The sequence below is a fragment of the Uranotaenia lowii genome, chromosome 3 (genome assembly GCF_029784155.1).
Source record: "Uranotaenia lowii strain MFRU-FL chromosome 3, ASM2978415v1, whole genome shotgun sequence".
Taxonomy (NCBI): domain Eukaryota; kingdom Metazoa; phylum Arthropoda; class Insecta; order Diptera; family Culicidae; genus Uranotaenia; species Uranotaenia lowii.
The window spans coordinates 167,035,073-167,061,050 of NC_073693.1; the positions used below are offsets into that span (position 1 = coordinate 167,035,073).

Sequence of the window (25,978 nt, forward strand, 5' to 3'; positions counted from 1 at the left end):
TGCCCAAGCAACCAAAAGTCACATATTTACTTGAATGAAGGCTTTGAAAGTTACGTATTGGCTGACAAAGAGAATCAACTCCCCAATTCCCTTGAGTGAACTTTATGTGCTCATTAATGAACTTGAAAGTTGCAAAAGTGATTAATATGTACGTTGTATGTAACTTATTTTGCTCAATTCCTATAAGTGAACTATATGTAATCATTAATGAACTAGAAAGTTGCAAAACCGATTTATATGTACGTACTCAAGTCACATAAAGGGTACAAAATTACTCAAAACGGAATTTACTAAGTCACAAAAAGGGCATTGAGGTGTTTTCTTCTTGACTGGCTGGCTGGCTGTTTGGTTGGGCGTGTGCGCTATCACCCTTTCGAGTTTAAGTTTTAGTAAGAACAACATCTAGGCGGGGTCTAGTGGTAGCGTGTTCGATTCTGACCACGAAGGTCGGGGTTCGATCCCCAGGCGGGGCAACGATACGATACCGATGCCAAGGGTGCAATTGAGATAGAGAGAGAGTTTTTGCTCATTTTACGATTTTTGGAGCTGAATTAAAAGGCCGCTGGAAGCTGAATAGTAGGTCATTAACACTTGTTTTGGAACTTAAAAGAATCAATAAGAACTTAAATTTTGAGCTGCATAGAACGTAGGCTAGGTGGGGTAATTATGAACAAAATTTCTTCATTTGGCACACTTACAGCCACCAAATGTTTATTTCTTAACATAAATTCTGAAATGCTGCCAACAATGAATATTTCCGTGATCTTCATCATTCTGTAGAACAACTTTTTTTTGTCGCAACTCACGTCCTTGAGACGTCTGTTCATAATTACCCCGTCTGTTCATATTTACCCCCTTCTCTAGGGGGTAATTAAGAACACAAAACCTACGAACTTGGTATAAAATTTTTGAAAAGTAACAGTATTTATACGTTACATTTACCCATAGTAAGCAGTGTATGGTGATTTTTTACTTAAAAAATTATGTTCATAATTACCCCAAAACCTGTTCATAATTACCCCGAACGCTGTTCATATTTACCCCAAGACTTGTCCAATATGATTTATATGGTGTCAGAAAATCTCAATCCAATACCAAATAATGAAAATAAATAGCAGTAATAAAAAAATTGATTGTTTTATAAAAACTCAATTCAATTCATGTATAAAACTTGTAGAATAAACGAATGTAATCAAAATTAAGAGGTAAAGCAAAACAAAAAATTTTTAGTGTTCTTTTTTATTGATTTTTTCTATCTTTTGTTCAGGTAGTTCAATTTTTGTTGCATCTTTTACGGGTTGGTTTGTTTCTTTTTTCCTTCGTGTCTTTATGTCGTTGCAGATCATTTTTTTTTGTTAGGACCTCTCCATACGTGTGAAATTTTAGGCGAGTTAGGCTACTCGATAGTTTTTACATCCGTTTTAGATGTCCTGCACAGCAAACTTCAAGTTTTCATCTAAATGTCGTGGGTTAGGCTTTTCACGTAGGTACGTGCGAGATATCATGAAATTGACACCTTTACATATACAGAAAATTCTAATTTTTTGTTAAGATGGTGGTTTCACAAAAACAATCATTAAAATCTTCTCGGACAGTCATATTTGCAAGGTTTGTCAGTTCTATATGATCGACTGTTTTGAGTAATATTAAAACTAATTAATTTTTTTATCACCTGTAAGAAATATCACATAAGTAGCTCTATTTTCTAAAAAATAAAAAAAAAAATACTACAGAAGTTTTCCTCACCAATCAGGTATCAGGTATCAGAAGAGGGTTGGCTTAATAGCGGCACGTTATCCAAACACACGGGAAAATTGTGCCTGGCCTTTTTTATATATAGATTTTATCATTTACCTGAGAAAACCTAGACCCCATCAGAGGGATTGAAATTCTCGAAGCTTTATAGCTCTTTTCCACAAAGTATGAGGAAAGAAAGTATGTCCTTAAGGTTAAATTTTTTAAAATTGGATTCACTTAAAACGTGTTGTCCTAAAATACGAAAACGTAATTGAGCAAACGAGGGGCAATTGCATATCAGGTGGAATGAATCATCTACAACATTTTGAACTAAATAAAAAAAAACATGTATTTGAACAAATTAAGATTGAAAAAAGTTACTAAGTATAAAAATAAGACTGAAAGAAAATAGATTTTGGATCTTTGTTATCCGAATGTAACTCATAAATAATTATTATTTGCTGTTATTCTAATGCTCTGAATAGCAGCACATTGTCCAAACATACAGGAAAATTTATCTTTTTGATCTTTGTATTGTGGACTTATTCACCTAATACGGCCGGAACAAATTTCAAATCCTTCTTTTGTCACTCGGAGTTGGAACACCGCAAGGGGGGGGGGGGGGGGGGGAAATAAAAAAAATAATGCAAAAAAAACAAATAAATTGGAATAAATTGCACGAAATCTTGTTTGAAACAAAATTGCATACAATATCATTGCACAAAATCTATAGATCAAGTTATTTTTTATCTAAAAATTCAATAAAATAAAGAATAGAAAAGGTGAAATACCTCCCATCTTCCAAAATTTTTGTTTTGGTTTTGACCACAGAGATTTAAGGTTCATATTTATGGTAAATTTCACGCGGTAATGAATAAAAGCTCGAGCAGCAAACTTTTTGTTAAAAAATGGGGAATTTTATTTTAAGTAGAATTAAAATTTTTTTCAAGTCTAGTTTACAACCTTGTTATTTATCAATATCAAAAAACTGGTTTTGGAAGGACCTGAAACCTGTATTCGGTATAAGAAAACTATTCCTGGGATACAGGTTTTCGGTTTCGGTATTACCGCTAAAACTATCCTTACGCAACACCACTCACTTAATCTAAGAAAGCATTTGATTGCCTTTTTTCTATCAACAAAAAATAAGTTCTTATTACTATTTTTTTAAACAAAATTAAGACTTATTTAAATGTGGTTACGCATTGAGCTTTTTTTCAAAATTTATGTTTTATTCACTTTTTTTCACTTTTGAAATTTTTTTTGCAGTTTTGAAAAAATTGCGTTCATTGGCATAGCTTTTTTTATAAATCCAAATCACAATTTTAGAAAAAAAAAATCATTTTCTCAAAAATTCAAAACTCAACACATTGTGGACCTCACTTAAATATGACATTTATTGAATTTGGTCCAGAGCATTCTGTGAGCGCTGATGTGGTCTAGCGGATAGGCTGGCGCCAGTCTGGATTTAGTATGCCAGGAGTACTGGGTTCAATTCCCGGTAGCGGCAAGAAAACTTTTGAGTTCGAATCCCATAAGTGGCCGTCAGGTAAGATGTGTTTCCTCTTATAACTGACTATATAATACGAATGTTCAATCAGTTGCCAGCTGGCCAGGTATAAACACGGATACCGGAATACCTGTAAATAAACTAACCCATTTGATTGACTCGTTCTTCTAAAATACACCAACAACAACACAAAACATTCATCCACAACAGTTCATACGAAGCCATGGGGTCCGGGTAGGGTGTACGTGTGCTTTGGAGATTTGTCGAAAGTAATTATCTAAGAAGGCATGTGAGCATATACTTAGGCAGAAACTGCGGTGAATCCGTGTACCCATGGTAGATAACTAACAAATGTACATACAAATGTACATACATTCTGTGATACAGAATGCAGAGTGTTGATGTTATGGGGTAAATATGAACACTCATCTGTGAATCAGTGGGAATGAAATTTTTCAAAATTTCTTCAAAATCCAGACAAAGCATCATAAACTAGATGTAAAACAGGTGATAACAACATTTCAGCTGGATTTCCTATGATCAGATATTCAAAACATTGAACATTGTCGAAAACGATTTCCGTTTCACGGGGTAATGGTTTTTTAAAACATCTGAAATGATATCATAAGGATTTGAAAACAGATCAAAAACAGCTTATAGCTATCAATTGGATGTTAAACTACCACTTTTGGAACTTTTTGTGTTCATTCATCCCCCACATGAGCGCGTATGGCACTTGTTCGGAATTACCCCGTGTTCATAATTACCCCCACTTGACCCTACTTCATATCAATGATGGGGCTGAGTAAGCGTTTTTGTATCTGTTTTATGGGACTTTTGGTTGCTTGGGTGGATTCAGTTTGTCTTTATTCAGCCAGTAAGCTGAAACAGCAATTACGCATTCGTAAGCTTTTTTCAGCAAATTGCCGTTCTTAAGCAGCCAAAATGGTTGTTGGTTTAACAGCAATATTAATAGGTTATGGTGAGTGGTTCAAAATAAGTCCCTAAGGAATTCATTAGGACCTATTTTCGACGTGAGTCAAATTGATATAAATTCAAATAAGTATTTTTTTGAGCTTTTAACTTCCAAACTAGTTTCATAGTATTTTACCATAGATGTGAACATATTTGTAGTTGTTTAATTCATCACAGCTATGTAGAAAACCTCTAGAAAGTTGTCTCCAATAATGGCACGTCCTCCTGAAATGTGCTTAATTCGGCCCAACTGTGAAAAATCATAACTTTATTTTAAATTCTTTATCCCTTATCAACTTATTTAAATGGAATGTTGAAAATAATTTGAATGATAGGAAGAAGATTTACCTGTGTTTGTTCAACTTTTCCATGATTAACTTGATTTATTGGTGAAATATCGGAAAATAGTTGCAAGATGGTCCAAAATATGCACCCGGTCCAAAATAAGTCCGTTACCCTATCTGTTTGAAAAAATAAAAAATAAAATATATACATACTAAAGCATTTTTAAATTTTTTAAAATGTTTATTTGTTTTGGCTATTCCGAGCATTTTTTAATTAAAAACCAAGCAATATCAGGGGCTTGGTTTTCCAATTTTTCAGCTGAACTGGACGATACCTACAAATAGTACAAATTACATGTCTCATATATCACAATCAGACGTATACTATGACGATGGAAATAATCTAATTTAACATTAACAATATTTTATTTAACTTCGAGTACGATGTAATTGTAGCGATGGTCCAATACACAAGGAAATAAAAAATATTGATTTTTTCCAAGGTACAAAGGTCCAATACACAAGGAAATAAAAAATATTGATTTTTTCCAAGGTACAATCTGCAATAAGGATTTCTTCTTTAGCAGCTCTTGTTTTTTAGATAACTTTTTAAAATTAATAAAAATTAATTGAAGAAATTTGTGCAATTTTTTGAGAACATCAAAACATTTTGAAAATAAAGTTTTTAATTCACTAATTAACTTTCCCGTAGACAGCGAGGAATTTTACATGCTGAAAAAAAGTTAACAGTTTTTCTTTTTATTTATTTTCACAATTCTGTAAAAAAACGATAAATTTGACGAAATTTCTTAGATTTTAGATCTTAGATTTTTTCAACATAAGTCGAATCGTTTTGCAGTGTTCAACTAAATTGTAAAATTGATGGAAATTTTTTATATTAAATTCTCTAAAATTTCTTAAGTGATTTCAGAAATAGTTGTTACCTTTGAAAAAATCAAAAAATTGTAGAACTAATTTTTTCGAAGCGTTGTATATCTCAAACTAAGCAAAATTTGAATCCTTGATCGAATCGAGGATAGTGAATAAATTCAAATAAGTTTTTATTTTTAATTTAGGGATGTTGGTTCATCAATAACACAAGCAAACAGCATTTTTTGTGCTCATGATTTAATAACTGATTTTGATTTGAAATTCGTTTTTTTTTTCAATGGTTGGTTTTTTCATCCCTACCATCCACACAGATGAAATTTTGCTACCTTGTTATCAGGCTGTGATTCACCGTGGCTTTTGTGCTTAGGACGCACGATCGAAATTGCGCCCTGAGTTCGTTGTGCGGAAATTTGATTTTAATATTATCATGATTTTCGGTAACCGGTATCCGATGTACTAACGCATTTCAATTTGACTTTGCTCTCATACTAACGTGAGCTAGAATTTCAGTATACGTATAGTATTACGATTTGTTTATGAAATAGTTAATAGCTTTGTTTTTTCTCTGTACCTTTCAGACGCGGAACGCGGGTTAACCAATCCTAATGTGGATAACCTGACGCTGGCTGTAGGTAGAGGGTGTTGATGAGAAACAAAAAGTTGCCCCGCTGGACAGACAACTCACTCGTGTGTTTGTGTGTGAAGGCTTAACCGGAAGCGAGAGAGAGAATTCAACCCAGTAGTTTCCAGCGAGCTGCTCGATCGAAGGTGCTGCTCCTCCGATGATGACGGTTTTCGATGGCTATACATGCGGAACGTAAACGGCTTTCGTCACAGTCGATCGTCAACGTGGAAGCTGATCGTGCTCGAGGAAGCCTACGATGCGTGGTGGTTTGTTTTTAAAATAAAGTTTAAACAGTTGCAAGCCCACAGGAAAGACAAGAAACGTCTTCATTGATGAAACTGTGCTGTGAAAAATAACAAATTTTGCAAACGTGTTTCCGTTTTTTCGTCGAGTGAGTCTACCGACGACGCCGCCGTCGCTTCTTGGGAAAGGAGGAGATTTTATTTATTAAAGTGAAAAGTATAACCGCAAACAGTAGATCGAGAATCGTAAATTAGAGCTGAATCAAGTAGTGATACGAAGGGGAATTCAAGTCAAGTCTGCGCGCATGAGAGGCGCTCCGGGCAACCAACCGTTCTAGTGCGATGTGCCTACCCTCTGAATTGGGTTCAATAAATCTTAATTTAAAGTGAAACACGTTGATTGTGTCCTATCTCGTCATATTGTTGTACCTACATACGGTCGCGGCAAAGCTCTGGAATAAATCCCGCATGATAGCGTAAAATGGTTGACGGCTGAATGCTGACAACAAGAAGCCAAAGTTAACTTTCAGTGTTGTGTTCGGAAAGTGAGTGCCACATTTAGTGCTGTGTTCTGGAAGCGATAACAAGCTCAAAATGCTCAGTGCGTTGGCATATTGCGCGAAGCTATGCTTCAACATTTGATTGTGTGTAAAGTTCGGCCACAATCAGCTACTATTATGGATTGTATCAGGTCGATCGAGTATTACATTAACGATTAATCGTTGGGATTCGCCTGGCGTTTAGCGATCGCGTTCATAATTCGCACCAGCCCGAGTTAGTGTCTAGATCTGTCACAAAACGCTCCCGCATCGATCGGTACCAGGTATTCATGCTTCTTCCATCAACAACCGCTGGAAGAGACGAAGCTACTAAATTATACACCACCTGGTAGTGCTAATTGGCATGAATTGTTTGCTAAAATAATTGTTGAGAACACGGGCTTAGAGAATCAAGTGCTAATTATCAGTCTGCGATAACTCAGGTCTCTTGGAGAAGGAGAAAAACGACTACGAAAATAGGAGCATCAAACGTTTCGTCTGAAAAACTAGCCAACATTATCAAGGTGGAGTTGCTACTGAACAAAGTGCTCGAACAGTTGTCTTTAAAATTTTGCGCCATTAGTGTGCCTTATGGAGACGGATATTAAGTGCTCGGAATTTGTCGTTTTTATGGTCAACAAAATGCTGATTAATATTGAGAATATTCTACTGCAAAGCCATCGACAACGTGAAACTACCGGAATTAAGAAGCTGTATAATTCCTTCTTCGTGCTGTTTTAACTGACTCGTCCCGTCCAGGGCATGATTTTTGGTGCGTTTGACCACTGGAATCTTTGTACTTAGTTTTATCGTAAAAATCTGAAAAATCTAAGTTAAGTGCAAGTGCAAATCATTTTATCCACATAAGAAAACCTAGTTTTAAACTACTGAAAGTGATATTAAGAGAAAAACCCAGGCAGTAGATCGCGAGTAGAACTCAACCTCAAATACAGTTGGCGCAACCGGAAATGTGAACAGGATACCCAATAATCAATCCGAAGACTGTGCTCAGTTAAAAAATCAACAGTTGCACCTGAAACAATTTGTCGTTTGATAAAAATCGAAACAGATCAAAACGAACGTCGTGAACTTCCTAAATTAGCTGTTCAGGGGTATTTCGATTTTGATAAACCAATAAGGGGTGGAAGGAAAGCAATCAGTTTCGCTGACAGTGAGATATTGAAAGGTGTTTCCATTGCTGGAATAAAAATCAAGAAAAGGAAGACGGAAAACGACAAATTAGAGTTTGTGCGTCATCGTTATCAAAATCGTAGTGAAGAAGTTAAGGCATTGTCCAAGAAGAGCCAAATTTCAATCAGCTCATCTAACAGCTCGGGCGAAAAAGGTCAGTGGTCAGGCGTCAGAAAAACCACGAATGGCGGTATCGTTGCTGACGAGCCTTTGCAATAGTGGATTAGAGCAGCTCTGCCAGACACCGGAGCCGTTGAAGTTCTACTATCACTACAGCGACGCCGGGCAAGCCGTCACAGATTTTGGTCGACGCTGTCTGAGTAACGACAAGGAAGAACAAATGGAATACGGCAACTCGTTCTACAACAATCAACAGCATCATCAACAGCAGCAGCAAACTTCGCAGCAACTAATTCAACACCCACCACATCAACAATCGAATCAACAGGATTTCGAAGAGGTATGAACATGACACATATGGCATTTGAACTAAGCCGAAGGTTTTAGTTTTTTATTATCACACGCAGGTCCATGACGAATATGAGGAATTTGTTTTTTTTAATTTTAAATTGATCAAATCAATCAAACTTTCTGTTCCATTTTTAATACCATTTCATCTATTTATATAAAAATGAATGTTTGTCTGTCTGTTCCCTATAGACTTGGAAACTACTGAACCGATCACCGTGAAACTTGGTATCTGAGGGTTTTAGGGCCGCAGATGGTTTCTATAACTTACAAACCACTCCGACTTAAGGGAGACGGGGGACTCCCATACAAAAGTAACGTAGTATATTTTATTTATTGACAAATGGTTTCCATCAAATTTTCTACCCACACATATTTTAACGTTCTTAATTGATTCGTTATGATGGTTGACAGGTTTTGTTATATTAAAAATAATCCATTGGTCGAAAAAGAGTGGGATGGGGGGGTCCCTACAAATTCATTGTGAAATGTTACAAAATTTGAACGACTTTCAAACGATTTTGTTCAAATTTGGCACAAAATAAAGTTTTTGATGTCGTGAGATTATTTAAAGTATTATCTAACCGTTTTTGTGCCTCCTATACAAATAAACAGAAATATGATAAAATTTGAATAATTTTCGAAAAATTTATAAATATGAAAATGAATGTTTTTCTGTCTCTCTGTCTGTTTCCTATAGACTCGAAAACTACTGAATCGATCAATGTAAAATTTAGTATGCGAAAGATTTGGGAGTCGGAGATGGTTTCAATAACACTTTCCAACCGCTCCGGCTTAAAAAAGCGGGGCTACTTTACATAAATATGGCACAAAACTTACAGTTTTCAAGCAATTTCCTTAAAGTTTTCTTCAAAAACAAATTTTTACATCATAAGTTGACTATCTATTGTATTGAAACCTCCTGCCTTTTTTGAAAGAAGAGGGGGTCTAATATAAAAAAAATACATATAGAATGTGACAGAACTCAAACAGTTTTTAAACTAATTTGATCAAATTTGCACACATCTAAATTTTGACTTAAATCGATGGTTCAAAATATTATGAGACGTTTTCCATTTTTTGTAAGAAGGGCTCCCAAACAAAATAACTAAAAGTTTAATAAACCTCGAATAATTTTCGAGAAATTTTCGTTAAAATTTAATGCACATAAAAGTTTGGGCATGATAAGATGGTTGATTTGTATTGGTAAAAAAAGATTTAATTGAAAGTTTCTTCTAATGAACCAAAAACAACTGGAATGATCAACGTGATATGTTGCATGTAGCCATTTTTGTGGCCGGGATTGTTTTCTTCAATACTTTCAACCCCTTCAAATGAAGGGGGGGAGGGGGGGGGGGGTGTTGAGCTCCTATACAAAATTAACAAAAATATGACAAAAGTCGAACAATTTTTGGAAACTACTGATCAGATCAATGATTATTACTTCCAAACCTCTAAGTTTTCACGAAAATGGATTATAGACTACCCTTCTTATTTTAACGGAAGAAGTTCTCATATTCAATAAAAATTACATACATATATTTAAACAAAATGAATTTCCAAGTGTTTTTCATAAAGTTTGGCATACTTTTTGATTATTTATTGGAAAAATTTCCTGTTAATAAAGACTCATTCCTCATTCCAAACCTTCAAGTTATTTTCAGACACAAGGAACAAAACCAGATGCTTTGTTTTTTTTTTCAAAACAGTTAGCTTTTGTATAATGATTGACATTTAATTAAAAAGGAAGTTTATTTTTATCAAAATAAATTAAACAAACTTAACTTTTTTAATGAAAGGTGTTGCAAAGGAGGCTGGGTCATTCGGCCGAAAGTCATGAGGCCGAAAGCCATTCGGCCGAAGGTCATTCAGCCGATGGACGTTAGGCCGAATGGGCTATCTGGCCGAACAGGCCACTAGGCCGAATGGGTTATTCGGCCGACGGTTATCCAGCCGAATGCTGTTAGGCCGAAAGGACGCAAGGCTGAAAGGATGTTCGGCCGAATGATCATTAAGCCGAAAGGTCATAAAGCCGAATGGTTATTAGGCCGAATGGTCATTAGGCCGAATGGTCATTAGGCCGAATAGTCGTAAGGCCGAATGGTCGTAAGGCCGAATGGTTACTAGGCCGAATGGTCAATAGGCCGAATGGTCACTAGGCCGAATGGCCGTAAGGCCGAATGGTCATTAGGCCGAATGGTCGTAAGGCCGAATGGTCGCAAGGCCGAATGGTCGCAAGGCCGAATGGTCGCAAGGCCGAATGATCGCAAGGCCGAATGGTCGCAAGGCCGAATGGTCGTAAGGCCGAATGGATGCTAGGCCGAATGGTCGTAAGGCCGAATGGCCATAAGGCTGAATGATCGTCATGAATGGTTGCTAGGTCAATAAGAAATCTTTTACACATGTCGGCATGCTTAGCCGAAAGGTCGTAAGACCAAATTGCTGATAGGCCGAATGGTCGTTTGGCCGAATGGCTGTTAGGCCGAATGTTCATAAGGCCGAATGGTCATTAGGTCGAATGATCACAAGGCAATCCATTAGGCCTGATGACCATTCGGCTTGATGACTATTCGGCCTAACGACCATTCGGCCTAACTACTGATCGACCTAACCACTGAGCGGCCCGACATGCAAGAAAGCGATAATATGTCTTATATTTATTTTATTAGTCATCGAAAAAATATTGTTTCGCACAGACTTATTGTTCTAAGAGATGCCTTAAGCGGGCCATAGACTACACAAATTGGCCTGTACAAATTCGATGTTTCCACGACGATTGTTTGATCTATGCTCGCCCATACACTATACAAACATATTTCACGCGAACACAAATGATTGCTGGCGAAAACAGCAACAGCAACAAAAAAAACCATCTCCACCCCGGCTGGGAGAATGTTTTGTACAAAATATTTCGATCCCGACCGATTTTACTCCAACCGTTTGGGCGCTCATTCAAGCAGTGCCATACACTATGCAAATCGTGCTCACAGCGACAAAATTTCATCGAATTTCATCGCATTTGTACAAATGTTGTGTAGTCTATGGCCCGCTTTAACCTATTTTTAAATGATTGCTTAGACATACCAAAATCAAAAATACTAACACACTCATTAAAATAACGGATACATGTGTCTATTGGGTTGTAGTAGGCCTTATAGGCCTAGCATAAATTCGATCCAACGACCATTCAGCCTAACAATCATTCAGCCTAGTGGCTATTCGGTCTAACGACCTTCTAGCATCCATTCGGCCCGACGATCATTCGGCCTAATGACCATTTGGCCTAACGACCATTCGGCCTAATGACCATTCGGCCGAATGACCATTCGGCTTAGTGACCTTTCGGCCGAATGACCATTCGGCCTAACGACCATTCGGCCTAGTGACCATTCGGCCTAGTGACCATTCGGCCTAATGACCATTCGGCCTAACGACCATTCGGCCTAATGACCATTCGGCCGAATGACCATTAGGCTTAGTGACCTTTCGGCCGAATGACCATTCGGCCTAGTGACCATTCGGCCTTATGACCATTCGGCCTATCGCCTATTCGGCCTGATGACCATTCGGCCAAATAATATTCGGCCAAATAACCTTCGGCCTAATGTCGCATTCGGCCTATTGTCCTATTCGGCCGAACATCCGTCGGCCTTTCAACCCATTCGGCCTAGAGACCTTCGGCCTAACAGCTTTCGGCCTATCGGCCTACGGCCGAATGTCCGGCCCCCGTTGCAAAGCACACCGAGTCAGCTAGTACAGAATAAATAATTACACGTTTTTTTTCAAGCAATGCACAGTGGGGATTTTCGATCAAAAAAGGTATCTATTCTTGTGACGATCGCCTGTACTAAATTCTGGAAAACTATCATTTCTGATGTAAAAAAAACACGAGAAATCGAATGGTCTACACCGCTTTCTAAAAAAAAATACCCTGAACGCCCGATTTCCCCCATTTTTTGGAGTGTAAAGATAGAATTCCGCCTGTAGCAATCTACCTTGCAACGAAAAAGTCTATACACCATACTTGTTTATGTAATAATGTCAGCTGAACCGATTGGTGTACTCTAATTTTTGTTTTTACTACGACAAGCGGCTCATTTTGCTTCTTTTCCCCTAAAATTTAGAAATTTTTCAAAGGAATGCAGTCAAACAAGGTGTAATTCAACACATTTTCACGCATATTTGGCAGATTTATTCATCCTCAAGCTGACCGTGTCGCTTTTTTTGCACTCGAATGAATTAAAACGGCTAAATATCCCCAACTTCCCTTAGCCTTTTCAAATTGGTGTATAAATTTCACTGTAACAATCGAGCAATTCACATACCAAAGTGCAAAAACCAAGTGATTTAGTGTAAAATTTGTCGCTGAATCGATTGGTAGTACATCGCTTAGGGCTTAGCTTACGAGAATAGCCGAAATTACCCTGATTTCCCCTTAAATCGAGCAATATGTTGAAAAAATCACTATAACAAATGACAATGCATCAAAATATGCACAAAAATGAATGAAACAGGTGTAAAATTTATTGCTGAATCGAATGATGTACACTGCTTATCGTTAAGTTGACGGTAAGAGTCTCAATCACCCCGATTTCCCCTAAATTCATGTAATTTCGTCGAAAAAAAAACATTGTAACAAACGAAAATGCAATTGAACAGATGAAAAATCATGAATCAGGTGGAAAACTCATTGCTGAATCAAATAGAGAACGCTGCTTAAAACTCAGTTGACGAGGAAAGTCTAATTTTCCTCAAGTTTCCCTACATAGATTAATTAACTAACTAATACAATATGTACAGGGTCCGGCAATTGAAGTGCTACATTGGAACTAACAAATAATTTGATCAAAACAAAAACTTTTTCTTTCAAATTTAATACGATTTACATCAAAATAGATCATATTTTCAAAATCCATTGGCGCCTTTCGATTTTATTGTCCTTGAGCTTAACCACTCGCTGCAGAAGCTAGATGGCGCTTCAAAACTTCCAACCCGTCATGTTTTGGAGAGTAGACTTCGGGCTTCTGTATATCCTAGACAGCCAAGTCCATAGGGTTCAGATCCGGCGAACTCCCCGACCACTCCGTACTCGAAATTAACCCTCGAAAAGAATTCGACATAAAAATTGGGACCTCTTTCCTTCGTAAGCCAATGCGAAGTTCTGCTGAAAAACCACCAACCAAAACCAAAATTAGGACGTGTCCACAGTTCGAGGACATGCCGTAGAACTATTTTCGATATGTAAATTGATTGATCTACACCTCTTCAGGGTTGATCTTCACCAGGAAAGTACGGGCGATTTCGACCCAGACCTTTAATGAAACAGATTTATGTCGTCTTGTGGCCTTTAATACGTTTGCATAGGTTCGTGATCTTTCTGGCAACCAAAATCTGTAGTTCTGTTTTTTCACGAACCGCTGTACGGCGACGAATTCATCGGCAGAAAACACGATATTCTCCAAATTTTTCATGCGCGGACTGCGTAAGCTGCGCCTTCGCCCTTTCTACCCGCTCTTGCTTCTGTTCAAACGAGAGGTCTTGAAATTTTAGGATTTTGTAAGGCTGGGCCTAAAGATCATCTTCCAAGATCCGACAGCGATTTTGATCTGGTGTATTCAAATCTATCGCCAATTTAGTGTTACTACGCCAAAAATTCTCTCAGGGTGCATCTTGATGATCTTCACCATGGTAGGTGTCGCCACTGTAGCTTGACGATTTCCACCATACTATACTTGGGTACTTCTGATCTCCAGGTATCTTCCAAGTGCGAGGTAAAATTTAAAAAAATACGTACACTCATTGGACAACTCACGAAATATGTCTTTCTACCGATTCACAGCCTGGAACTAGGCAATCAAAGCACTAAGTTTGAGGACTATTTTTACAAAAAAAAAACACTTGATTACAAAATTAACCAAAATATCCTCTGACATCTTAGACATGATGTTAACAAGGTGACAAGGTGTCATGTAACTTGGCTTTGTATACTTCGTAATAATCACTCCTAAAGTTTTGTAACAGTTCAATTGCCGGACCCTGTACCAAAAAATCGTAGTAGCAATTGAGAAAGCATTAAAAAAGATACAAAAACATAAAAAATACGTAAAACTAACTGTGAATAAAACAATGAACACTATTTAATTTCTGTTTCCCACTGTGCGATGACTTGACAATTACAAAATCCAAGACCCAAACACTGGGCCTACTATAAACTTGACTGATTCTTGCTGCAAAAATTTAAAATAGATTTTTTACTATCGATAGAAGTTGCTTAGCTTGACTTCAGGTTATTTATCTAATCTTGTACATTTTCAGATAACTATTGGTTTGTTTAAAAATATGTCATTTTTTGCCGATGATCTTGCTACTGTTACAGTCGTATCGAAAGTTCTAAATAATGAGTGTAGCAAAATAGAACTTTCATTTCTTTTGGTAGCGTTTCTCTATTAGAATTGGTTGGTTTTATAGATTCTTTGTCGCTTTTCACTTTAACACTTAGTTTTCGAACGAAAAAAACATTTTTGTTATCAAATTCAATGTATTAAAACCAGTTTTATATAAAAAAAAAAGTTCAGGTCTAAGCCATATCAAGGTAGGACTATCATTTTCCTTGCTCAATCTGATCCATTTTTACTTATTCTGAACTTCGTTCGCACTGCAAGATTTTCGCTTGTGGGGCGAACCACGCTTGGCCTACTAATGTGTACCTGTATTTACCACTTCATAGTAGTTGGCCCGTGCTGAACAAAAATTTGAATCACTTTTCACCGATAAATTAAATAACAAACATACATAACGGTGATTAATCTCTTCATAACATCTTTGATCAACATTCGCCGAAAATATACAAGGGCCAAGAATTTGGTTGAAAACATCTTATCAGTTAGCAGAAACAAAACCTGATGTCATATTGAAGAACGGAAAAAGTGTATCACTTTCGAAGTATGAAAAATTGAATAGTAAAACATTATCGAGATGGGTAATATTTCTAAATCGCTTCTTACAAAAGATGTATGAAAATCCTATTGAATGGCTATTTTCGGTATGTATGTGATAATGAAGCGTATCAATAAAGTGTCGATACAGTAATTTCGTGGAATAATAATAAGTTGAACATACATGCTTCCCGACCCCCTTGGCTCTATATTTTGAAATTCGTCCATTTTAATAATGGAATATGGCTGACTTCAGCAGAAACTATGCTGGATGTAGGGGTTGGGTCGAAAAGAATTTAAAGCCACATACGATTTGAAGCTCATGCTCTCATTAGGCCTTTGTCGGTTGGAGCTTACTACCAGTTATAAAAAAATATTTGATCTAATTTATCTTGTATGATTCAAATCGAAAAACCTCTCAAAATATTTCTTAAAATAATAGTTTTAATGTCGCCAATCAATGTCTGCATATACTAATGTAAGTGCATGACGGTGAAGGTCGCAGCAAGACGATGGCACATGAATGCAAAAGTTTTTACTGTCAATCGACCGGTCGACCTTAGACAACTGGACTAGACTATCGACCTGCGTGCGACTGATGATGATGATGATAACTTCATACCTTGTGTAGTGATGACCGGTTTAGTCGAGCATGGAACACGCTGTGTTGGTGTAAACAAATAAATACCTGCCTAATTACCTACACTTCTGATTGCGTTCTTCCATAAACGGCAACGAACGGTTGTCGAAATGGGACGATGTAATATTTTATTTAGATTTATGTTTTTGTTCTGAAGATAGCCGAGTAATATGTACAAAATACAACGAATAATCAGTAAATCAAAAGTCTTAAGATAAAAAAACTAAAATTTGAAATTTTTGTCTACCATTTCTTTGTAAGTACTTAATAAAAAAAAATCATTCTCTCAAACTTAAATCATTGAGAAGTTATGAAAATCAAATTATTGTCCTATTATAAGTTAAAAGTTATAAATAAATGATTAGATTTGATTTGAAACTCATATTAGGGCCCGGTCTGATCGGTATAAGTAACATAAATCACTTGACATCAAATGTGCAGCAACGAACTAAATATCATATAATCTTAAAAACAGGTTTCCAGAATCGAAGACCGGAATTAGAAACCGGTATTTCTGTTGTTCGATCTGTATGATATTTCTACGCCACTGTTTCTAATAATTCGTGAGTTGGAATCAGAATTAAACATGAACTTGATGATTTCATTTGCTGCCAATGCAACTAATATTTACTTTACGTAACCCACGAGTGTTTAGGAAGAATGACTCGTTACGTGACTTATCAGATTTTCCCTAAACCACTTGAAAAGGCCTAATCTTCATATATCTAAAATCTCAATGTTTGTAAGTTTTGTAAAACATTATGTCACAAGGAAAGGAAAAGAAAATCCAGATATTTTTCGTTACAAGTTCAGTGGAAAGATAGAAAACAAAAATATTCACTTTTGAAGCCAAGAAAAATAAGAAATTTTAAAGAAAAACAAAATGCAGAAGTACTTCAATTTAACGCAATAAAATAATTAGAAAATTGTTTCAAAATAATTTAAATGTTTTTCGAAAGTTGGTACTGTGGCTCTTGTGGCTGGTGTGGCTCAGTAGGACAAGTTCCACATAACCAATGGTGGCTACTCCGAGATTGACCGAGGCTATCAATTTTCTTCAGAGGTCAAATCAATGATGGATTAGCTTATTTACCCTGCACAAAACAGGTGTTCTCTCTTTGATCGTCAGTCCCGTCCTTGTAATCAATGGAGAAATTGGTAGAAAGAATAATGTGCTTTGGCACTGAGCTTACCTCTGCATCTTTGCAAAATAATTTTGGTTGGGAGTTGGGTAAAAGGAATTGATTGGAAGACACTTTTGACTAGTGTTACAGTGAAACATAAAACTAATTTTCTTAACTGCTATTAACCTTAATCCGCTCTTGAGTGTATAATACAATTTCTTCGGGGACCCTCGATGAATTCTTGAATCTTTAATTTTGCACCATTACTTTTTTTATGGACGCACTCTGAAAGCCATGGAAAAACAAACTCCTCGATTAAAACCTTTATATATCTCTTGTTTTTCAACCGAGTTTTACAAATGTATAGTTTTGGAAATCTGTAAAAATAATGTAAGTCAAACATGTTTCTCAGACATTATTCAGATATAACACTTCAGTTTTCCGTTATTTTTTTTTTTTATTAATCCTTTATTTGAAACGGCTCAATCCAGTAGGTTTAAGGAGCCAAGATTGAAATTGTTTTTGCACTTTTTACATTTTATTGCTTAAACTAGAAATTAGTAACAGATAAAGAAAAAGTTTACAGAATAAGATCGATAGCTTTAAAGAATAGATAAAGTTCGGAAAAGTAAGTTAAGTCCATCGCAGCCAACACATCTCTTACAGGTGCATAAGGTTGCCTTCCTTGGGCCCGAAGCGAATCTGTTAATTTCGTTCTGGCGATCAAGTGGACCTCGCACGACCAAACGACATGGTCAATGTCGTGATAACCATGGCCACAGGTACAGAGATTGGTGCTTGACAGATTGACACGATACAATAACGCGTTTAAGGAACAGTGATTGGACATGAGTCGGGAGAATGTTTTAATAAAATCCCGGCTCAAGTTCAAACCCTTGAACCATGGTTTAAGCTTCACCTTTGGGATGATCGAATGGAGCCACCGGCCCTTATCATCTGTATTCCATTTGCGCTGCCAATTGACGAGAGCATTTTTACGTACTACAAAGAAAAATTCATTGAAGGAGATTTGACGCTGATAAATATCACCTTCAAGCGCACCCACCTTTGCAAGAGAGTCAGCCTTCTCATTGCCCAATATTGAGCAATGTGAAGGGACCCAAACAAAGGTAATGGAAAAGCAGCGACCAGATAAAGTACTCAATTTTTCTCGTATCTTCTCGAGGAAGTAGGATGAGTACTTTCCCAACTTCATTGAGCGAATAGCTTCAAGTGAGCTTAAGCTATCCGTTACAACATAAAAATTACCAACAGTTTGTGAAAGTTTTCCGTTATTCAAAGTTTAAGAAAAAAATCATGCTTCGGAAAAAGACTGTAGATCAGCTACGGATTGCTAAAAAAATTCACATAGTGCAAAAGAAAGCTGAAGTTAGAAGCTATACGTTGCACATATGTATTTTGTTGATTTTTTTTTAAATCATTACCACAAAAAAATGTAAAAAAGTGGCGCAAAAACCGTACTTTTCAATCCATAAATCGTCAAAATTGTTAAAGTCACATCAGATAAATTTTAAAAAGAGGAGTTGACGTAATTTGGCACATTTTCGCATTTTTAGATTGTTAAAATACAAAATACAGATTTTTTTACGAATTTTCAAAGGTAGCTGTTTTTCTAACTTTTTGTCAATTTTCAATTTTTTCAGATTTCCTTGCACATATAGCTTTCAACTTCAGCTTTCTTGGAAACTAAAGGAAGTTTTTTTGGAGTATTCTGTAGCTGATCTGCAGTCTTTTCTCCGAAGCATGTCTTTCCGGTTTTATTTTATCAGACTTTGAATAACGGAAAACTATTGTATGTGAATATTGCCTGAGAAACATATTACATTACGAAGTTTCCAAAACTCTAAATTTTGTAAAAATCGGTTGGGAAACAAGAGAGATATATTGGTTTTAGTCAGGAGAGTCAAATTGACACTCCAGGGACTATAACGTGTAAACAATTCTGGGACGGATGAGGGTTAATGAGTGTTCACAAAAGAAACTAGACACCTGGTAAAAGTTGATTTTTTGACAAAAATAAATCAAAAACACAGTTTTAAATATTTTTAAAAAGTGAGTATTTTAACAGATGTATGAGAAAAAATTAATGTAAAATTTTGCACAACTTTGATTGTGACCTTAAGTGCCATTTTTGACTAAATTAACTCGAGTTTTCCATAATGTTGGCTTCTGTAGCATGTTTCTCAGGGCGTTTAAAGACCCTGTGCTTTAATATATATCACAATTTCAGATATTTGGTAAAATTTACTGTTTCTTGGTTCAGCCTATAAGATAGTGAAGTGATTAGACCACAAATCGGACAAATGCAATAAAAGATTCCTTAGTTAACAAAAATGAACCAGCAATAGTGTGTTATATTAAATTTCCCAGTAAGTCTCTTCAGTTATTGTGACCAATGTAAAAAAAATGCAGAGTGCTTCAAGTCGTAAATACAATTTCTGTATCTAACTCACACTTTTTTTTTATCAATTGCTTTGTAGGTGATTAGGGATGTCCTATTTCTAAACAACGTTAAAAAATTGTAGACTAGAATGCCAATTCGTGTCAAGTTTGATAATAGCTTAACCGTCCAATTTGTTTTCTCACATTTTTTTTAAATATGCCCGTATAAACATTGTGATCTTTTCTATATGATAAATATTAACAATATTTTTGTAAAGAGCAAATGGTTTTGTTTATTATTCTAGCTCGATTTAGCTTTTTTTCATTTTTTGCAGTGTTGTAATAACTATTAGCAATTTCTTCGAAAAAAACCAACATTTCTACACCCATAGAAGAGGTTGCAAAAATCCAATGCCTATTTAGCACATCTCTGTGCCGATAATGCGCTGAAATGTGCACTGTGCCGAAGATGATATGTTTGAAAAACCGTAACTGGCATAAGGACTCGGCTCCCAACTAAAATGATGCATGACCACTACATTCAAGCAAAACAAGAAAAACATTTTATGGGATTTCGTTCCTATTGGATAATTCATCCCAGAAACAAGAAAATAAAAATATAAACCATAGCGCCCCGTAGGGAGAATCGAACTCAATTCACTAACCAAATGGTCTTGCCAGACCGACATCTTAACCAGTGTACTATTTGAGCTTCATGCAGGAAGAGGGATATTTGTCATAGGCATTCTGCCGCCGATCAATCACAAAAGAAACGCACGACAGTGGCTTCCCGGCGTTTGGCCTCCTTTCAAGGTATTCATTTGTCTTGCGATGAAAACGGGAAAGGGAACGGGAGTGGAGGAAACGGGAAACCCATTGAATGAGAACTGTGCTTTGCTTACTGCCTGCTATTACATACACACGCTACATATACACAGCTGCTAAAGCCGGGCAGCTTGGCCGGTGCTTGTTTGCCGGTAAATTGAAGGAATATATTCTTGTTGCTTTTGCTACATACACACGCACAGCTTAGCCGTGGATGTTTGCCGGCAATTGAATTGAAGGAATGTTTTTTTTGTTGTTGCTTTTACTGCATACACACGCACAGCTCGGCCGTGGTTGTTTGCCGGTAGATTGAAGGGATTGAATTAGAAGGATGTTTTTGTTGTTGCTTTTGCTACATTCACACGCACAGTGCTCGGTTCGCTGGCTGCCTGGTGTTGGCCGGTATTTATTTCCATCCTTCTTCGTCTTGTGATGCGATAGGGAGGGACGTGAAAGCGTTTTTATTTTGTTTCTTTCAGACATACGCAATTCGGTTAACTTGGGAGATTAATGCCGGTGGGAGCAAATCGAATCAGCACCGATCGCGTTATCTTCTTGTACCAATGACGCTATGTAATTGACTACACGCCATTGGCACAGAGGCTGAATTTTGGGTGTAGAATTTAAGAAGCGAGCTGCAGCTTGCTCTTTATTCCTGTTTCCTGGACTCTTTTCCATTCAGATTTTGGATCTTCAAGAAAGTAAATTTTAGTAACTAAACACCGGAAACCTCGCATCCTTCGAAATTTTAACTTATTTTTGGTATGATAACTTTTTCATAAATCATTTGTGCAGAATTGATTCGAACAACGATGGGTTAACTTCACCTTTGTCAGCTTCAATCCAAATTTTTCAACATTTTTTCACGTGTATTGCTTAAAGAAGAGTTTTGTTTGTTAAACTACATAAGTTTTACAATTCTCTCTAGTATACTTGCTTAATAACATTAAATAATCCGTGTCCACTTTCTCGGCTTCTTCGTGAACAATCCTTTGTTCTTATTGACAGCTTTCAGTTCATAAAGACGCATGAGTTTGTTATTGGCTTTAATCTTTTCCCAACATAAATTTGTAAAAAAAAAGTCTTTTGTATAGTCGAATCATCCAATGGCATATCGAGTTTACTATTAACTTAAATGTCCATTTCCCGGCCATTTTAGCGTTCCCGGGGATCGGGAAATCTGACGATCCTTTTCCCGGGAGTTGTCGGGATCATGGGAAAAATTGAAAATGAAGATATTAATCCTCCACTGCATACGAAACCTTATTAGCTTTGAACAAATATCAATTTCTTCTTTTGTCAGTTATTGAAGTAATTTATGTAAATTTCGACGAAAAAATTCCAATATCTGAAAGATTACAAGACCAAAAAAATTATTTAAGAAGATGGAAGTTATTTAACTTTTTGTTTTCTTGATTTGATTGAATTTTTCGATAAAAAATAACCTGAGAAATAGGTTTTGTGCATGATTGCCATTTACCACCATTTACCATTGATATAGTCGGCAGATCATCTGCGGCGGTGGAGGAGATCTACCGCAAACTGAAACGCGAAGCAGGAAGGATTGGGTTGATGATTAATACGTCCAAGACGAAGTACATGCTGGCCTGCGGATCCGAGACCGACCGAACCCGCTTGTCCAGTAATAACAAGGTCACGATCGACGGCGACGAGCTGGAGATAGTCGAAGACTTTGTCTATCTCGGCTCACTGGTGACCGCAGACAATGACACCAGCCGTGAGATCCGGAGGCGAATTATCAGCGGAAGTCGTGCCTACTATGGACTCCACAAGCAACTGCGGTCGAGAAGACTTAGCCCTCGCACGAAGTGTAACCTGTATATGACGCTCATTAGACCGGTTGTTCTCTACGGGCACGAGACATGGATATTGCTCGAGGAGGACCTGCGTACACTCGGAGTATTCGAGCGACGAGTGTTAAGAACCATCTTTGGCGGCGTACAGGAGAACGGAGTGTGGAGGCGAAGGATGAACCACGAGCTCGCGCGCCTCTACGGCGAACCCAGTATCCCGAAGGTGGTGAAGGCTGGCCGGATACGCTGGGCGGGACATGTTGCGAGAATGCCGGACGACTGTCCTGCAAAACAGGTGTTCGCTACGAATCCGGTAGGAACAAGACGAGCGGGGGCGCAACGAGCGAGGTGGTTAGACCAAGTGGAGCGTGATCTGGCGAACGTGGGGTGCCCGAGAAATTGGAGAACGGTTGCTATGAACCGAGTGAATTTTAGGAATTATGTTCGTCAAGTTATGTCGTGAGACGGAATACTATGTAAATAAAAAAAAAATAAATAAATGCCATTTACCATTTACCATTGAAATTAAACTATCACCTTCTTCTTCTTGTGTCTTTAATTTTTTTTTCAACGTAATCTCCGCTACATTCAAACATGCATTGCAGAGATTACTACGGCCAGACCATCCATTTGGTAAATTCCTTAAAAATACTGGATCAAGGGAAGGAATATAGCGTGGAGTTCCCTGCGAAACGCTTCATATAGGTTTTTTTGTAAAAATAATACAATGTTAAATCTAAATAAAATCGAGGGGATACATTCTTCAATAATTCAGGTCCGTTCGTTTTTAGTTGGCAGGAGCAGTGCTGATGATGTTTTGATACTGGGACCTATTGCAACCGAAATTTCTGAAACCGTTCGGCTGCTTCTCACGTCTTTCCGGTGTATGAAATATCCTTGGGATTTTCCCATTTGATACAGCGCACTTCGGCATCAGTTACAAAACACACATTGGCAGTTATAATCAGCAGGATTCTATGTTAAATAATTAGTATTTATTCTATGATTTACTTCTGGAAGAACACTTATTTTACGGAGCGAAAATTTTGACGTCCATGCAGGGAACGCCTACTTGAACTCCCTTAATAACTATCAAAATGACAATACTACCTTTAAAATCTTCAATTGTTCAAAATACTGACAACTGGGTAGTTATGAAAATAAGGGTTAATTATAGACAGGCATTTTACGACCACAAGCTATAATCTAAAAATAAAAAAATATCTAGAAATGAAGGAGAGGATCAATCATTAATTTGATTTCCAAAAATGTGTACATTAGTGAAACAATTGTTTTAATTGCTGATATTGAAAACTGAGAAATCTTGTTCATAAATACCTCACTTGACCCTATAATGTTAGTCATTATTTTCATATTCGTAATAATTTAGTAATTTTTTGTCATTTTTAGTCTTTTGCTTGTACTTGTTTTAGAGTTTTATGAAATTAATCCAGTAACCAAGAACAATTCCCACCATTATTTTACTGACTGATAATGTTTGAGTTTCTTAAAACTACCATGAAGTTATTTGGATAAAAAAATTAACAAAGGTGTTGGATACATTTTAATTTCAATTTAAAGTAAAACAACAAGTTTTGACTCGTTTAGGGATATGAATGTAGTATTTCATCTTGTACACAATGAGCGATTATCTTGGTTTCGATATTTAATCCTACTGAAACAAAATCTGATGTAATACAGTTACACAATTGCTTCTCATACAGTAAAACAATTTATGAGTACGATGTTAATGTTTTTTATAATCATCTGTTTGCATCATAAGAAGTCAACCAAGAAACTCAAAACAATCTTATCACGTAGCTGCACAACAGTAGCTTAATCTGTTTGTATGCAAAATAACTAGCGTTTTGATAAGGAGACATGAGTTTATTTTCTTTATCATTTCCTATTCAAAAAATGTGAAAAGTTTAAGATGCCTAAACACATTATTTTATCTATTCTTTCAGATTTCGCAAAACTACAACCTTGATAACGACGACAACTACAGTGAATCGCCCAACAATTTCCAAGACTATCGGAATAACTTTGTAGATTCACCACCGGATTCTAAGGAAGCTTGGCCGGTCGAGTACAGCAAAATGTCTTCGGGTTTGGGTTCCGGTAGCGGACCTGCAAACACCTCTGCAACAACGGCAGTGGCGGCTGTAGCGGCAGCGGCAGCTGCAGCTGCTGTCGCTGCTCAACAACACCAGCAACAGCAACAGCAGCAGCATCCACAGCAACAAGAAAGCAACTTCAGCATCGTAATGCCGAACCGCAAACGACGCCTGGAGTGGATGTCCGCACAGCAAGATGAAGATAACGAAGGTTCTTCAGAGCCGAAGATTAACAGCGCTGACAAAGATCGCGATATCAGACGCAAAGGTATGTAATAAATGGGATTTGGTTTTATCTAACAAGAATATTAGTCCGTTACTGCTGCTCATATATGTAGTTTAGATTGTTTAGGGAACACAGATGAGAATTCCGTGAAGCGTTGCTCAATGTAAGACGAAAATCTTCATTCGAAATACATACACTGAACGATACTCAATATGTTCAAAGTAACTCAAATTATGTATGCTATCTTATAAAAAGTTGAACACCCAAGTTTTATTTTTGTATGAGTGTTGCCTTTAATAAGGTGAAAAATATTTCTCTTAGAGTTTCTATAAGAAAACTTGTTGAACTAAGTTCAGAATATAATAAGTCGAATCATTGATCTCGTAGACATGAGAATGAAAAACCAGCGCTTCTGATGTTATTTCATTTCAATAAGGCAGAATGAGGATTACGGGCAGCACTTTTAAATGAACAGCATCTTCAAACCAGACCGATGTATGTGCTGGATGCAATAAAGCAGCATCCAAACGACCTCCATCGTTTTGATAAGGGATGTTTTCTTCCAGAATGATTTCCCTGTATCATCCATGACACCATTTGCCGGCCACTGATACGATTGTGATTATGCTGTAGCAAAATAAATATTTAAAAAATCTCCGGTGCATACCAATCACTATGTGATGGTTGATCACTTTATATCTGTAAACAAATGTTATAGATATAGTAAAAGTGTTTCGCTAAAGTAAATATGAAAGAGCTTAAGAAGTACAAAATCAAGTGACATTTTATTGGGTTCCAGCTCACTGCGGTAAAAAAAGGAAATGAAAGAGTTCGGTATCGATTTTTGAAAAGGGCCAATACGCCAGACCACTGTTATGAGAAAAACGCATTTGAAGTTTCAGAAAATATAATCAATTGACTATTTCACTGTTTTCTGTGATGGAAATAGCATAAATTTCTTTGAATAGTCATAAAGAAATAAATCTTTTTTACATTTTACTTAAGAAAAATCGATTAACAATACCAATCTTATCATGTTCTTTGAAAAACAAAGTAAGAAATCCAAAATTTATGTTGACGTAAAATTTATTATTGTGTTACATATGTTTAACTATTGTGTTACAATAGTTACAATATTCAAAAAATCTGTAAAATCTGTGAATAATTCCGAAATTCTGTTTTCTGTGACACAAATTCTGTGATGAAAATTGGCTCAAAATTCTGTGAAATTATAGATTGTTCTGTTATTTCGGCAACCGTGATACTGAGTACTGAGTCAGACAATGCTGGGACTTCCGGACTTTCCATGAGAAATTTCCAGAAACCATTATTTCTTTTCAATTCATGATCAATATTTATTATGGAAAAAACTCTCGAAATAATTTTTGGGTCCCGATAGTCGTTGATCAATAAAACTTTGCGGTCAGCTCTT

General features: G+C 36.7%; 2 protein-coding genes across 3 annotated transcripts in view; both read left to right on the plus strand.

Annotated features, from left to right (window-relative positions):
- Positions 1-7,554, plus strand: part of LOC129751106 (uncharacterized) — a 52,141-nt gene extending 44,587 nt beyond the window's left edge. The window contains exon 2 of the mRNA XM_055746398.1: positions 5,976-7,554. Within this exon, the coding sequence (XP_055602373.1) occupies positions 7,395-7,544 (150 nt within the window). The 5' untranslated portion in view covers positions 5,976-7,394 and the 3' untranslated portion in view covers positions 7,545-7,554. The remainder of the gene's footprint in view (positions 1-5,975) is intronic.
- A 20-nt stretch (positions 7,555-7,574) lies between these two features.
- The window catches only part of LOC129751103 (upstream-binding protein 1), a 36,347-nt gene continuing 17,943 nt past the window's right edge, over positions 7,575-25,978 (plus strand). For both annotated transcript variants that reach the window (XM_055746393.1, XM_055746394.1), the window contains exons 1-2: positions 7,575-8,454; positions 24,171-24,588. In XM_055746393.1, coding sequence (XP_055602368.1) covers positions 8,179-8,454; positions 24,171-24,588 — 694 coding nt within the window. In that variant the 5' untranslated portion in view covers positions 7,575-8,178. The remainder of the gene's footprint in view (positions 8,455-24,170; positions 24,589-25,978) is intronic.